Genomic DNA, 15267 nt, shown 5'->3' on the forward strand with positions numbered 1-15267 from the left:
AAGCAATAGTTGTAATCCCATGTGGCTGCTCTGATCCCATTTATTCTCCTTGCTCCCAATCAATTTTGATGGGATTCCTTTAATTAGATGAAAGCACTACATGGTGAAGTATCATGCCATGCCATGAAGGTCCCAGGTTCAAGTTGATATCAGCTAGGGTGATGGTATGGTGTCAATAATTGATGGCAGCGTGCACAGGCTAGGAAGGGATAAAGGAAAACTAATATCACCAGCAACTGCTATCTAGTAATTGCTGTTAGAAAGTGTAATTGTGTGGGTGCCTGATTCAGGACAGGGTCAGGCTGAGTTGAGATGCCCTGTAATTTCTTGTGGGCTGTGAACATTTACAGACCCATCTCAGGTGAATCAAAATGACCATGTAGGCGAGAAATAAGAATAGTGATGCACACAAGCAGCTAGTCGACCTTGGCTCAGTGGTGGTGCACTTGCCTCTGAGACAGAAAGTCGTGAGTTCAAATTCCACTTGAGAGGTCTGAGCATATGATGTATAAACTCAAGTAATAATCGACCCTGTGTAAAGGTTGACCCCCGACTTTTGTCCAAAAAATTCTTAATTTTTTATAAAACCCCAATTCATTATTCATTAAAGCTGTACTTGCAAATGCCAACTCAGTGAAATCCCCCTGCACCAAGGCTCAGGTCTGGGAGCCATCAGCGTCATGCATTCCAATGGCGTGGCCCTCCCCTTTTCTTCCCATCCCCTGATCCCCAAGCAGCATTGAAATCGCAGCCTCAGTTCCGCTGCTTCTTCTCCTGAGCTGTGTGTGTGTGTGTGGGTGTGGGGGGGGGAGGGGGGGATGCTCCCTGAAGCGACAGACCAGCCTGATGACACCACATCAGGGAGTGGGCTCAAGTTTGAGGCCTCTATGGGATTTTGGTGACAGCACCATGTTGATGGGTGGTTACATTCGCCTGACACCCCATAAGCGCAGTAGAAGTGGATCAATCTAGAACCGAGTGCCATGCTACCTGAAAGGCTGGGAGCTCCACGTCCAGTTCAAAGTTCACAGGGCTGAGAAAAAGAACCTTCACGGTGACGAGGTAGCTATCTGGCACACAAAGGACCGATTAAGCCCAGGCACCATGTTTGGAAGCAAAGTTCCATGGGTTCGGACTGTTCATTTACACATACCCAAAATATGAGTGTGCTGATTAGGCATTCCCGTATGCCTCAATGATGACTTTCCCCATTACCTCTTAGTTGAAAGTAAGCCCCTCAAAAACAATACCAGTCTAAAAGTCAACCTCCTAATTTATTGTCTGAAAAAAAAAAGGTCTCAAAAATTTGGCTTTTATATGAGTATATACAGTAATCTAGGCTGATACTTCATTGTAGCACTGAGGGAGTGCTGCACTGTTGGAATTGCTGTCTTCCAGATAAGCCATTAAACCGAGGCTCTGTCTTCACTCTCAAGCAGATAGAAAAGATCCTATGCCACTATTAGATGAGCAGGCAGTTCTCTTGATGTCCTGAATGATATTTATCCTTCAGCTAATACCTAAACATTGATTACCTGGTATCTGATGTATCTGATTATTGTTTTTGGGGGCTAGGCGTGCTCAAATGGGCCATCACATTTCCCTACATTACCACAATGGCTACATTCAAAAGCATTTCATTAGCTGTAAAGTGCTTTGGGACATCCAGAGGTCATGAAAGGTGCTTCTAAATACAAGATCTTTCCTTTCCTTTAGTCACCAACTTCAGTAGAGGAAAGAACGTCACAGATTTTATTTTTTTTTTAAATTTCAGAGTATTTCAAACCCAATCTATAGAGCAAAACAGCAAAAGGGAAACAATTTTAGTATTTTCATCATTACTTTAATTACAGCTTAAACTCCCCTAAACTAAGAGCTTAGAACCAAGCTTTACAAGGCTGTTCCTGGATTTTTTGGCATTTCTGTTTTAAAATGTACCAATGTCCCACCATTATTGAAAAGCACTTTCTCTTCCTTCCAGCACAAAGGCAGGTGGTGCAGTAGAGGTCTTTATTTTAATAAGCTGACTTCCTCAGTATCTACCATGAAGATATTCATGTTTTTACACTGGATATCAATTTCAAAACTGCGCTTTTGCCAATGACCTCTGTTCCTCGCTCCAGGGTTCCTGTCAGTTACAGAGACATAACCAAAAAGTCACCGCAAAGGTCAGCAGATGGCACTGACAACATATATTCAAACTGGAACATTTCCTCAACTTCTACCCGCACATTGATGGAAAGGCAGCAACGATTGCAAGGTGCTGCAACTATAATGATTTTCCAAGGATCGGGACAAATTTGTGGGGCAAGCAGGCATTTTTCCATCTGCAATAATAATTTGAGAGACAGGAGAGTACATACTGATAAGACAATTAAAAAGTAAACAAAATGACTGGAAATGTGATTTGAGTTCCTATAGAAAATATTATAAAGGTAAAATAGCCAGGTATGTTGGTGCAGGTCTCGGGTGTTTAGCTTTAAAATAATACTTTTCATAGATATTATTAATCTATAAATGCGCTTATTACAAAGGAATACAAACGCTCAACATCAATATAAAAAAATCTCCATTTAGTATAGTAGCAGGATCAAAGCGAGCCTACTTATATGTTTTATTAAAATCCTCCCACTGCAATCCATCATAAAGATATTCATATTTCTGCAGTAGATATTCATTTTAGGATTGTGCAATTCATGTACTTAGGCCTCATGAATAGTGCGGGGGAGGTTTTCTTAAAGATCTTTCTTTGATGATTTTCTCCCCTCCTAAGCTGACGATATTGACTCTTGGCTCACATGTTATTCTGCAGGTACCAGTTGCCCTCCTGTCAGCTGAATAGCAGTCATCACAGTTGTCCATTTAAAACATCCAATGTCTAGACATGCCCTTCCAGAATGAGTCAATGGATAACATTTGGCTGCAGGATCACTGATTGATTTTCCCTTCCCTGGGCTCTGGGGCCAATTGTAGAAGCCAGTCACCAAGCCAGCTGAGAAATAACTCAGCAGAGAACAGGGGTTAAACCTGAGGCCTATCTGATTTATGAAACCCAGCTAATTACTTCATAAATTCACTCTGCTGAGCTATCAGAGGGAACTCCATGTAATGCTTTTAAAATACTCATTATGGTAAATGCATAAAACCACAACCCTAATTTAAAAGCTGAACTGCCCCAGTGGCTCCTGCAATGTAGTATTGAGCTATACAACCAGGAAGATACGAGCCTAAACTCCTAATTTAGATAGTGGGGAATCAATAATTGTCTCCATAATTTCTGTGTTGAGGCTAAATTGGAGATCTGAAAGGATGCTACCCCTGAGCACTATCCTGTTGTAAAGTGCACTGTCTATGGGTTTTGGGACCAGGAGGGTACAGCTTTCAACTGCATATCCACAGTCAGAAAGCCTGTTAGCACTCAGGGACAGATTTTCAGAGTCTTTCCAATTCCACGGACTTTTAAAAACGGTGGCTGGGACTCGATGGAGAAGTCCCACCCCCCATTTCCGTCAGATCCAATTTTTGCCTGTAGGGAAAAGGGGACCGGGCATGATTCACACAGGAGGGAAAGCCAAACTCAGCAGGGCCATTTGAACTTAGTGGTGATGAGTTCAAACAGGCCACATTTTGGCTGTTGCAAAGGTCTTAATCCACAGTGTGGAAGTTATGAACTGATGGAATAAATGTAAACACTCTTGAAGTGTGGAAAAGGTCTGGATAACAGTCATGATCTGAAGATTTTTAAGTCCCTTCCTCTTTAAACTTTAAAAACAAAAGCTGAAGCTGTCACAGGTTGTTTAAAAAAACTTCTATTGGACTGCTTTGATCGACAGACCATCTGTTGCAGGTTAGAAAAACGCAGTTACAGCTGCCCAATTTCAATAGAGTTCTTTGTTGACATTCTCCAAGGACAGTGGCTGAATTTTAAAAGCTACAATTATCTCAGCAAGGGGTTCTGAGCTCAGTTTGACTGACTGTTTAAAGAAGCTATTAAAGAATCAGCTTTCTTTGACGTTCTGTCTGAATAAAAGTTTGCTTTTATAAGAAATTAACCACTTGAAAAGATTTAAAAGATTTGAATGGGTTCTATGAATGGGAGTTTTTTTTCACTATCAAGCATGCCTGGGTGAGAACTGTATTAGATTGTTAGAAGTTTATCTTTTTTCATCTCCACATGGCTCCTGAGGTCTGCTCATGCTGGACACTGGGTGAGTGGCTATGGAGGTGGCATGGAGGGTATGAGGGGCCACGGAGGGTGGTTTGTGGGCATGAGTTGGCATGGAGGGTTTGAGGGGCCATGAGGTGTGGGTGAGGATGTGAGGGCCTGAGGGGTGAAGGCTAGAGTACCTGACAGCTTCTGAAACAACTGGGACAAAGTCTCAGAGAACCAAGGCAGGCCTTCTAACCAGCCCACCTCAGTTCTTGCCCATCCCTGTGGCCACCTAAACACTGCTTCCAGGGTAGGTGGGCCGGAACCAATGCTGCACTCACCCTCCCAGAGCGAAAGCTGCACGATTCAGGGTACTGAAGGTGGGCCCGGCAACCCAGGAAATTTCCTGATTAGAGCTCCCCCTCCTCGGTAGTGAAAATCCAGCCCTCACGACCTAACGTATTTGAGCTGCCTTTTGAGCAAGATATGGGAGGATTGCTGATACATATGGCAAAGTAGACCAACACAAGTCGATGCCTTCAACAAACAAAAGAGGGAAATATTGGAGGGTGAAAAAAGCTGCAGTGATACAACAGAGTTCTGTGTCTTTCCCTGATTTATTCTTACTAAATTGTTCTGTGCAGGAGGCGATGCAGAAATACCTCATTTAACAGCACGAGTAAACACAGACTCCCTGACAGCCAACTATATACACATTAAATATTGTAAAGTCAACAACAGAAGATCAAGCAGGTATAAGTTGATTGCATGTTTCTTAAACTAGAAGGATTTCCTGTTATACCACTGTTAGTGAACAAAGCCTTAGTATGTTCACAATATTAGTTTTGTAATCATAGTTCAAATTAAAGCCTTTTTTTACACTCTCAGTGAAGAAGCATCTTTGAGATTCTCTGGCAGATCTTGTTTCATGGTTGAACATGTAAATCTGAATCATCCAGATCCATATCTGCTCCGGCGTAAGGACTGTTGTAAGACAGCAGTCACATCTCACCAGGGAGGAATACAGAAGTTGCATATCCTTCCTAACATCCTGCTTAATTTCCCCAGTGGCCCACATTACCTCTTCATTGTTTTACAAAGAGGGCTCCTTGAGATTTTTTTCATCAACACATGTTTGCAAACAAGCCTGGCCAGTGCAGTACAATCATTTGCAGTCACATCAATAAATAGCCCATCCTCAGCCCTTGTCACAACCCCTCCCATTCACTCCACCTACTTCAATCCCACCATCATTCCTGGGACTTGCTTTTCAATAAAATGCTCCATGTGGAAAGCTCATTTCTCAGGAGCCTCCATTATGTAACTCCTTCTTACTGGAATTTTTCCAGGAGAGACAATGGCCAGAATAGTGTTTTCAATATCTATAAGAAAAATCTAGTTGAAGGAAGTTGATCTCACATTTTGTGTTTGACACTGTCACAACCAATTTAGGTATCTTTTTTCTAATCAATTTTCTCATCACCTCTTATCTCCTCTCCGGAAGCTGTTGACTCTTTCTTCGGGTACAGTTCCATCAGCTCCACTGATCCTCCAGAATCTCACCCAAGTGGCCACTATCCTTTATGAGCCTTGGCAGAGTGTCCGCGGGCTATTGACTGCAAAGAGCATTATAGTTGACTGAGCCCATCCAATCCTCCCTTCATATGAAGACACACGCACAGGTCACTAAATGGTAACCACAAGAGCAAAACCTGGTTTATTTTTCCTCCCTTACTCAAGTGACTGAAGCATTTGTAATGCCTGTACTTCAACTGGAGCACACTAAGCCACGAGGGAAGACGTGTGACATTTCAGGTTTTAAATCCTCGTCACCATACTTTAAGTTGATAAACATAATCCAAATCAATATTACAAACGTTCTTCCAGTTTAGCAGCAGGAGGCATACAATTAACTTATCACTATTTCATTCAATAATTCTGTCTAATCTAGAATGAATCTTCTACATCATAAACATAGGTATTTAAACAACTTAAACTGTACTATGACACAACCCACTTTACTGGTCCATATTAACATCCACTACAAAATAATAATGTGTTCTCAGTTTAACTTATATACTTATGGGGGCAATCTTTCTAATTATGATCCTCATGAAAACAAGCTGGAGAATACCAATCACTGGCTGCTTGATCCCAACGACAAGTCAGTACTTATATCATAGCCCAACACGCCATAACTCACTTGATTAGTCTAAGGTCAGAGTGACCATTCAGCACACCCTACGTAAAACAATTATTTACTCAACTGCCTAAGTTCAAACAACTTAATTACATGAGATTCCACAGACAGGTTAGCTTCTACCTATTTTAATAATTACCCTTTGGCTTCCTGCTGAGGGCTGGTGCAAATAAAAAGCACGAATCACAAACCTCAAAAATGCAACAATCCAAATGAAAGATGATGCTCTTTGTTTCACTAACTTACATTATACTTCTTTACATTCTTTCAGCAGCAGTTGAAATGCAGAAGTGAAAATAACATGCCAAGCCACGGATATGTACGAGGCACCGTTTTATATGGGAAAAAGTCAATTAGTTAAGAATGAAAGTACAGTAATTCATTGGTTCAGAGTAATTTTCATTCTTTAAAAAAAAACAGATTAAATGCAAAACTTATAAACACTCAATAAACTGTTTCCTTCCGTCTCCATTATGATCCCTCCAACTAGACATTAGGCAAGAATTACTATATATGTAGAACAGACGTTTTTATTGGCATTTGTGTTGTTTGAAAAGGGATACACAGTGGATTCCTATTTGGGTGACAAAAGGTAAAAGTCGGAGCTGTCAGTCCTGAGAACCATGTCTGACCAATTCTGTCCAGAAACTGACACTATTTTAATACTTTAAGCACAGAGTTCTTGTTACATGATTTTAAATGCATGGAGGTTCTCATCCTTTTTCTCAGAACAGCAGGAGAAACCTTTTTTTTTCCTGCAAGTCTGGAAAATGAAATTTAACGGCGGAATTAAAGAAATGTGTCAAAGCCCAGTTGCAGGACTAAAAGTGAAAGGAACTCATTGAAAACCTGCCATTTTGTCAAATTGCTCCTCGACTCGTCAAAGAGTGAAAGTGTGAAGCCAGTATAAACATTTCTGCACATCCTCCTATTTCATCCAGGTTGTTCTCATTAAGAGAAAAATTATTACCTATGTCACAGTATCGTCGCACCTCATGAGAAGAGTACAATATTTTTGCTGCGAACAATACCTAAAACACTATTTCATGTGGCAACCTGATCCCATTTTATTTTGAATGTGAGCCACATTGCCGACGAGCAGCCAAACTCCCTCCTCCCGGATGAAAAGCTAGGGCCATTTAACACCCACGGACTTCATCAAAAGCCCATACTTAGTAATGCCAGCTTGCAGGAGATATTAATTTCCAGCCGTCCCAATCTGGTTACCACAGCAGCAGGAGACATCAGCAAACACAAGGGGTGTCACCGGGCAAACCGTGGACAGCCTTATCAAACAAGGGAGCGCTGTAAATAACAGTTCACTTTGTGATAACAGGCCCTCTCCAGCCTCACGCAAACAACAGTGTTCTTTCAAGATGGACAGCTCACGACAGCACAAATATCATTTGCCCAGCTGCTCAACCAATTCCATGCAACTCTCCATGCTGTAGCATCTTATCAAACAGACAACTATGGCGCCAGAGCATTCAGGGTCCTGTATACAACGTCTCGATCTTCTGTCAATAACAACAACAGTAAAAATAATGGGGTGGGGAGGGGGGGGGTGGAGCAGTCTCTGTTTCCCAGTCACCAATTCTCTCCTGAGAATATGATCATTTATGGGTGCAGGTTACAGATCTTATTAGGAGCTTTGGGGTTCTTAAACTTCATGAACTCTCGCACTCAGTCCTGTCACTAGGCCTCGGATTATACAACAAAATGTATTTCAATAAATTCACTGTATAATTTATGACCGAGTGGATTCTATGCAGTGCATTTCTGTAACAAAGTCAGCCATTCCACTCCTTGCCGTGATTTATTGCTTTTTGCCAGAAAGGCCTTATATTTCTGTTATTTTGTGCATCTCAATCGCATTTGTGCTGTTAATACATTTCGTGTAAAATCACCCAGAAAATAATTCTCTCGAATTCTGAAAAACAGATACAGTGACATGAATCTTTCAGATCTGATTCACACTGCATGATTCTATTCTAAGAGAAGCTGTGAATTCATTGTTTGAAGTGGCCCTGACTGCAGCCTGCGTTCTGTGCAATAAAACAAAGCTTTGGCACAACGTTAAAGATGTTACTAATCATTGGAGTGTTACAGTACTGTACTTACATGAGGACTCCGTGCCGAACATGGCTGGTTCAGATGCTGCAAAAAGATGAGGCAGCTACACAGCAGGGGTCATGAGACTAGACAATGCAGCCCAGGCTCTGCGGCTGCCAGCTGCCTTGTTCAAGCCTGAAAGCTGATACAACACACAGCAGCCCTCAACAAAATGCTGTTTATACTTCTCTCACAAGTAAAAGCCAAAAGCTTCTGCTGGAAATTCAACAGAAATGAAAGACCAAGTACTCTCTTGTCTTGCTGCAGTGAGTCTGAATGAAGAGCTGAGCCCAGACACTACGATACACAGTACAGCTCAGAGTAAGACAATAGCACAGGCTGCATACATTGAGTGACGTCAAAGGCACTTACTGCAAAGACTGATTCCTGCTAACCAGGACCAGCAGCAGAAACAGAATGAATGGGAGATGAGATTCAGGAGACAGACTGTTGTTACAATATCCAAAGGCTATACAATCTCCTCTGAGAACACATATTCCACTGCAGAGCACTTTTATTTTATATTTTTTCAGTCATACAAAGCTATAAAAAAAATTAACTGGATTAGGGACATGCTAATGAGTTGCTAAAATGAAGAGAACTTGTAAGAAAACTGTAGGTGCTGTGCAATGTGCGATACAATTGCACAGTGCAAGGGTCTCAGCATTTCAAAATCCCCCTTGTTATTTGTAAAGCAGACCTCCTCGTCAATTCTACAATATGCAGATAGTTTAAATGGATCAGTCTTTCTCTGTTAAGACATTAAAATAAATCCTACAAGTAATCAGAGATTTCTAAATAAATGTCATCACCAAAAAAATATATAATTTTAGACAAAATTAGTAAGCAAATATTAACGTATGGCTTAAGAACATAAAAATATAATCGTGGCTAGCTGGCACTGAACTGTTATGGTAAGATTACGTGCGACAAATCTACAGAGTTTTGTGAAGGGGTGACAAACTGATTACAGAAAGGATATTTAGTCGATGCAGCAAATATGGGACTGCATATTACGGGGTTGCGGGCAGCTTGCCACCCAGGAAGCAAAGCCGGCGGGAAGCTGACGTGTTCCACGCCAGCCTGTCTTGCAGCCGTAACGTTCTGAGGCCAGGCTCCATCGCCTGCCAGTGGGACTTCCACCCGTCACTGGGCGGGAAGTCCCGCCCCAGGGAGCTGACAGCCAATCGGATTAGCCGGCAGCTCCAGCAGTGCCAAGGGCAAAGTAGTGGGCGCTGCCGGGACTGCGACCAGCCCCAAGAAGGCGGCCCCATGGATCCTGGAGTAAGGTCTGTCTAGGGGATTGGACGGGGAGGGTTCGGCCAGTTTAGGGAGCAGGGTGAGGTGAGTGGGGGTGGTGGATTTTGGCGAGCAGGCGGGTGGGAAGGAGGGGCTGTACTATTTTAGTGGGCGGGCTGCCCCCTGATGTACAAAGAGCACACATCAAAGATAGTATCCTGCCCATTCAAAAACTTTTTTTTTTAAAAAAGGGCCCGCCCACTCCAGCCCAGCTGCCCAGGCCAAACTTATTATGACATGGGCAGTGTATTATCATGGTCAATTGGCTTGTTAACAAGCTCAATTGATCCTTGATTACTTATTTAAATATGGTGGATGAGCTGCCAATTTCGGCGCCCACTCACCTACTGTGTAATGGGGGTGAGCTTGGCGGCATGGCAGGAAGGCGGTGGGTGGGCACCTGCCCCACTTTATGTGCCTTCCTGCCAATGCCTCCAAGCTCACCCCCATTACGCAGTAGATGGGCGGGCGCTAAAATTGGCAGCTCATCCACCATATTTAAATAAATAATCAAGGCTCAACTGAGCTTGTTAACAAGCCAATTGACCATGATAATTGTCCCGGCTGGGGCACGTAAAATCCAGCCTATGGTTCTTTAGAAAGTTGTTTCCTTAGAGACTTGTTAGAAAAATTCAGGCATATCATGTAAAAGGAAATACAGCAACGAGGATAGGGGGATGCTTAACAGGGGAGGATACAAACAGCACAAGTTAATGAGTGTTGCTCAAATTGGGGAAAGAATGGGTGTGGTGTAACCCAGGAGTTTGTGATGGGTCCACTTTTGTTCTAGGTTAATGGAGCACAAGCTTGAAGTTTGCCTGTGGCATGAAAATAGGGAGTTTGATAAACAGTAAGAATGACTGCCAAATATTTCCAGACACGCAGGCAAACTGGAGCAAGGTGTGGACAGGTAGAACATGGAATTCAGTGTGACTAAGTATATGTTAATATATTTTGAGAGTTAAAAGATCAAAGAATTGGAGTACACTCTCAACAGAAAGAGGCTGAAGGATTTGGGTGAGCAATACAGCTAAAAATTCAACATGGCAGATTGCGGGTCCAAGAATCACAATGCTCAATGACCCTGTGCCCGACTGAAGCGATGCAGACAGCACAAAAACGTCATTCTGTCTGCTCACCTCCATGATCACCATACCACCAGCAACCTCATGCCCTGCTCAACCCCATCGCTCTCCCATCAGCAATCTCTTGCAACCAGGACTTAATGCCTAAGATTCATATAATCCACTTCGCCCTCACACAGTTACCACGGCTGCAAGCCTCACAGCCACATCCAGCAGTCTCCACATACTTCCATTTATTCAGTCAAGACACGCAGCTCAGCCACACATATTGCAACATGATCACCGGCACTCTTCCCCCCCCCCGACTCTCGAGGGCCAAGGTGGCCCATTAGAGGAAGGAGCAACAGAGAACCACCAGTGGGCAGGCATCGCCTGAGAGCATTGGAGGAGACGGTGCTCTGAATTATTGGCATGGAAGTCATTGAGGCCATGGTGAGTGGCATCACTGAAACCATCCAGATTGATGTTATGCTCCTCCATATGAATCTTCTAAAATCCCATTTCACCCTCATCCTGCAATGTGAAGAACAAGCTGCAGATGATGTGGCCATGCACCTTTTATTTTCCATACTATCCCACTTACCTCATTCCAACCCATCCCTTCTACATTTATACTTTCAGCTACCCAAGGCCTGCTACTTGGCCAGCCAGTGCAGCCTCACCATGAAGACCAAGAAGAGCCTAATTAAGAAACACCATCGCTCAATCTGATGCTTGTGGGCAGATACTGGCAATGTGCATATTTTAGAGGATAGTACAGAGGTGGGATCTGCATCCGCGAGTCACCAGGCAAGAGTGGGCTGCAGGAAGAAAGAATAGTGCATGTGCCAGTTCCCTGGCAGTGAGGTTGTGTACAAATTCCTCCGCAAAGGACACAGATAAGGACTTGGATAGAGTAGTGTACAGGATAAGGTTGAAGGGCATACAAATGGAGATGCTTGGTGCACTAGCCAGTCTGCCACAAAACCTGTTTTCACTGCCAAGGAGTATGAAAGAGACTAACTCCAAATTGGCACAGGGCTTTGTGCAGAGCTTGAAGTCTATCCTTTCCAGCATGTAAGTGATGGACAATCTGGAGCCAGCCGTGATGCAACATCCAGTCGCTGATGTATCAACATTCACTGCAACACCGCAGAAGCCACCCAAGGTCTCTCGTGGGCCATGCAGGCCTAGCTTGCTACCATACAGGGTCAGATAGAGTGCTCAAAAGGGCTTGCAGGGTTATGTGACGGTCCAGCAATCTGTGCTCCAGCAGATTACTAAGATTGCTGAGGTGCTGACCCTGGGGAATGGCAGTGACTCTCTGGTGCACGAACCTGCTGTCCTCTCTCAGGAGTAACAACATTCATGCTCTCATCCTGCCTCTCCGCCAGTGCCTCTGCCGATACCTTTCAGTTAGCCAAGGTGGGATAGTCCAAAGCTGAGCTCACAAGGCCCAGAGCTGCTCAATGGCATCCTGCAAGGCCATCTAAAGTCCCCTCCAGTGGAAGTCAGCAGCTTTCCACCAGCTATGCTGTGGATACTGGGGTAACACAGTGTAGGAACATTAAGACAGGCAAAGGCACTCACAAGACAGGCACTAAGGGAATGCAGAAGGGTGAATATTTCAGTTTTTGCATGTATTATTGGATGTGTTTTTGGGTAAAGCTGTTAAGTAAGGTTTTTTTGTGGTGCCTTTTATTGCAATGTTTTGGACCAGAGGACACTGGCCTGAATTTCACACTTGGCATGCGCGCGAAGTCGGTGGGCTCGGAAACGGACATAGAACCTGTTCCAGGGCGAGATCATGTTCTCAACACAATTTCACGCTGGGTGGCCAATTAAGGCCCGCCTAGCGTAAAGCACGTCTTCCAGTTGGCCTGATGGTGTGGGCAGAAGTGAGAACAAGTTGGGCGCTGGGTCCAATGGTATTCCGCCCCCTCACCCCCACCGACCCCCAATATAATTACAGTAGCAATATGCCAAATGACCATGGATTTTCAATGCCCAATATCTTTTGTAAACGACAATGTTGCCCATGGTTTGTACAGGCTGCTCTATTTTGTTAGAACTTTGGCACAGATTTATAGGTGAACCAGCTTAGAAAGCTAAGGCAATCAAAAGGAAATCTGGAAAAACTCAGAAATATGACAGCAGTAAAACCTGCAAAGAAAACAAAAGTGCTTGTGCTCCAGGGGCCTTTTATCCTGCCCTTGGCTGACAATTTGATAAAAACGTGCTGCCTGCCTGTCCGTGGCAGGCAACGCCACAGGCAACGTAAAATCTCAGTCATTAGGATTTTTAATGGCCTCAATTGGCCCTTTAATTGTCGGCGGGCACGACTACGACCCCTGCACACGCCTCCCAACCTCAATATTGCACACGTGTGCAATGACATCAGGACGCACGCCCAACATCAATCGCACAATTTTACGTGCATTCAGGTCAGGTGCGTGCCCGACCTCGGAATGTAAAATTCAGGTCGCTGTGGCAGATGGATTGAAATGCGGGAATTGTAGAGCAGCGGTGATGTGCGGATGTTCTCAGGGGAATCAAGAGTCTGATGAGCCGCTTTCAGAAAGCCTGTCGGAGTGATGATGTTCCGAATGCCTTTCCCCTTCCTCCTCCTCCCTCTGTGAAAAGCTTCCCCCTCTCTGCTTGCTGCCCGTGCTCCATCTCAGTGTGGGGCTGCGCCCAAGAGGAACTGCGACTATAACCTCCATGAGTGAACGCATGTTTCCTGCACAAAGGCCTTCAAAAACCAGTCAACTTCTTGCAAGGGTCCAGCACCACTCCCTCCTGAATCAAACAACTCACATGAGCGCCTCCAACCACACAGAACACAGTATTCCAGCATGTCTGCAGCAGCAAAAGGAAGTCCAAAGCACCACACCTGAAAGTCCCAGGCTGCTCCTTTTGAATAGTGTTCATATGTCACTGAAAACATATTTAGCTGTGTGTGTTTTTAAGAGGGGACATCAATAGGTCCAAAATTGCAGGGTGGGCACCAAATCAGAGTTTAACGCTGATTGATGTCTCAATCTGCCCACTCTGCATGCCTCCGGCACACATAAGGCCTGCCCATGCCATCTCGCTTCCAAACATGGTGAAAGACGTGGGCTGTGGCATTCCTAGCCTTTCCAGGCTTCCATAGTGTCAAAACAGTTAGGATCTAGCGGTTCAAATACATCATTCCCTGAAAGCGTGAGTCCACATAGATGGAGCCATAACAGAGGCCAACAGCATTTAAGGTTTTATAAGTAGGAGATAAAGAATAACAGTAAAGAAAAGCTGATAAATTTGTATGAAACAATGATTAGGCCTAGATTTAGACTCATCAGACTCTGCGGACACCCCATTATAGTAAGGACACTATAGCCATAGAGAGTTTACAGCATGGAATCACAAAGATGCTAGTAGGGTTGGGAAACTTATAGTTATAAGTAAAAGTTTGAGATACTGGAAATATTTCCACTGGTGCAGAGAAGTCTATGATGAGATACAATATAGATTTTTACCATTATGAGCTGTTTTGATAAAGTGAATGAGGAAAGACTATTTCATCAAGTTTGGGATCAGTGGCAATTGGTCACCACTTTAAAATTATCACTAGGAGAGTGCGGAGAGAAGTTACGGCATTCTCTTTTTATACAGAGGCTTGTTGGAACACATACGGAATACTGCACTACAGGGAGTGGTTGAGATTGCTTCTTGCACCATTGCTTCTTTTAATGAAACTTGGATAAGTATTCGAAGCAGAGGAAGGTACAGAACTTTGGGAAGATAGGAGGACTGTGGGATGATATTTGAATTTTCCTACCAGAATTCAGCACGGCATGTTGGGCTGATTGAGCTTCATTCCATGCTAGAAACTTCTATTGCTCTTCTTTCAATCAATGTTTAAGTCGTCAGGTAACTCAGCAGGTTCAGCGTCAGATTTGGACCAGAAGTTTCTGGGTCCAAATCCAGGTAGGGTTCACTCGCATTTTGCCTTTTGGAGGTGGATTAAATAAACCCAATGTTATAGAGGTGGAGAAATAGCAGGCACTGCCTGCCATACTATTTCATGATCTTCTAGCCATTTTGCAAGAAAATTCAGGTTAGTCTTGCACCCATTAGGAATTTCCTGCCTAATGGAACTAATTGCCACAGATATTCTGAAGAAAAACTGGGATCGTGACAGAGAGAAACTAAAATCAAAGGTCTAATCAAATATTTCCATGATTATTTAAACCTCTAGAATATTGAGGCTTAAATATGCAAATATAAGCAAAAGGCAAAAGAAGGCCATACAGATCAAAGTTTGTCCTTTCAGTATCCCAACTCTTCCAGTCCAATCCTCAGCTACATTTTGAATCCCCTGCAAACCGGTTTCTGTACACTGCCCTGCCAGATAGATTACTCCAGCCATCTGAAGCCCATTGTGTGAAAAAAAATACTGC

The 15267-nt window shown here is 43.6% G+C and overlaps 1 protein-coding gene across 14 annotated transcripts in view; it reads right to left on the bottom strand.

The window, feature by feature from the left end:
• LOC144696580 (suppressor of tumorigenicity 7 protein homolog) overlaps window positions 1–15267 on the bottom strand; it is a 203600-nt gene that overhangs the window by 129024 nt on the left and 59309 nt on the right. For 2 of the 14 annotated variants that reach the window (XM_078568033.1, XM_078568036.1), the window contains exon 1: window positions 8472–8791. The exons of 11 other annotated variants lie outside the window; for them this stretch is intronic. In XM_078568033.1, coding sequence (XP_078424159.1) covers window positions 8472–8493 — 22 coding nt within the window. In that variant the 5' untranslated portion in view covers window positions 8494–8791. Of the gene's footprint in view, window positions 1–8471; window positions 8793–15267 lie in introns of those variants that run through there. One more of the 14 variants, XM_078568032.1, reaches the window with a different exon arrangement.

This window comes from Cetorhinus maximus, chromosome 22, assembly GCF_964194155.1.
Source record: "Cetorhinus maximus chromosome 22, sCetMax3.hap1.1, whole genome shotgun sequence".
In the NCBI taxonomy this organism is placed as follows: Eukaryota; Metazoa; Chordata; class Chondrichthyes; order Lamniformes; family Cetorhinidae; genus Cetorhinus; species Cetorhinus maximus.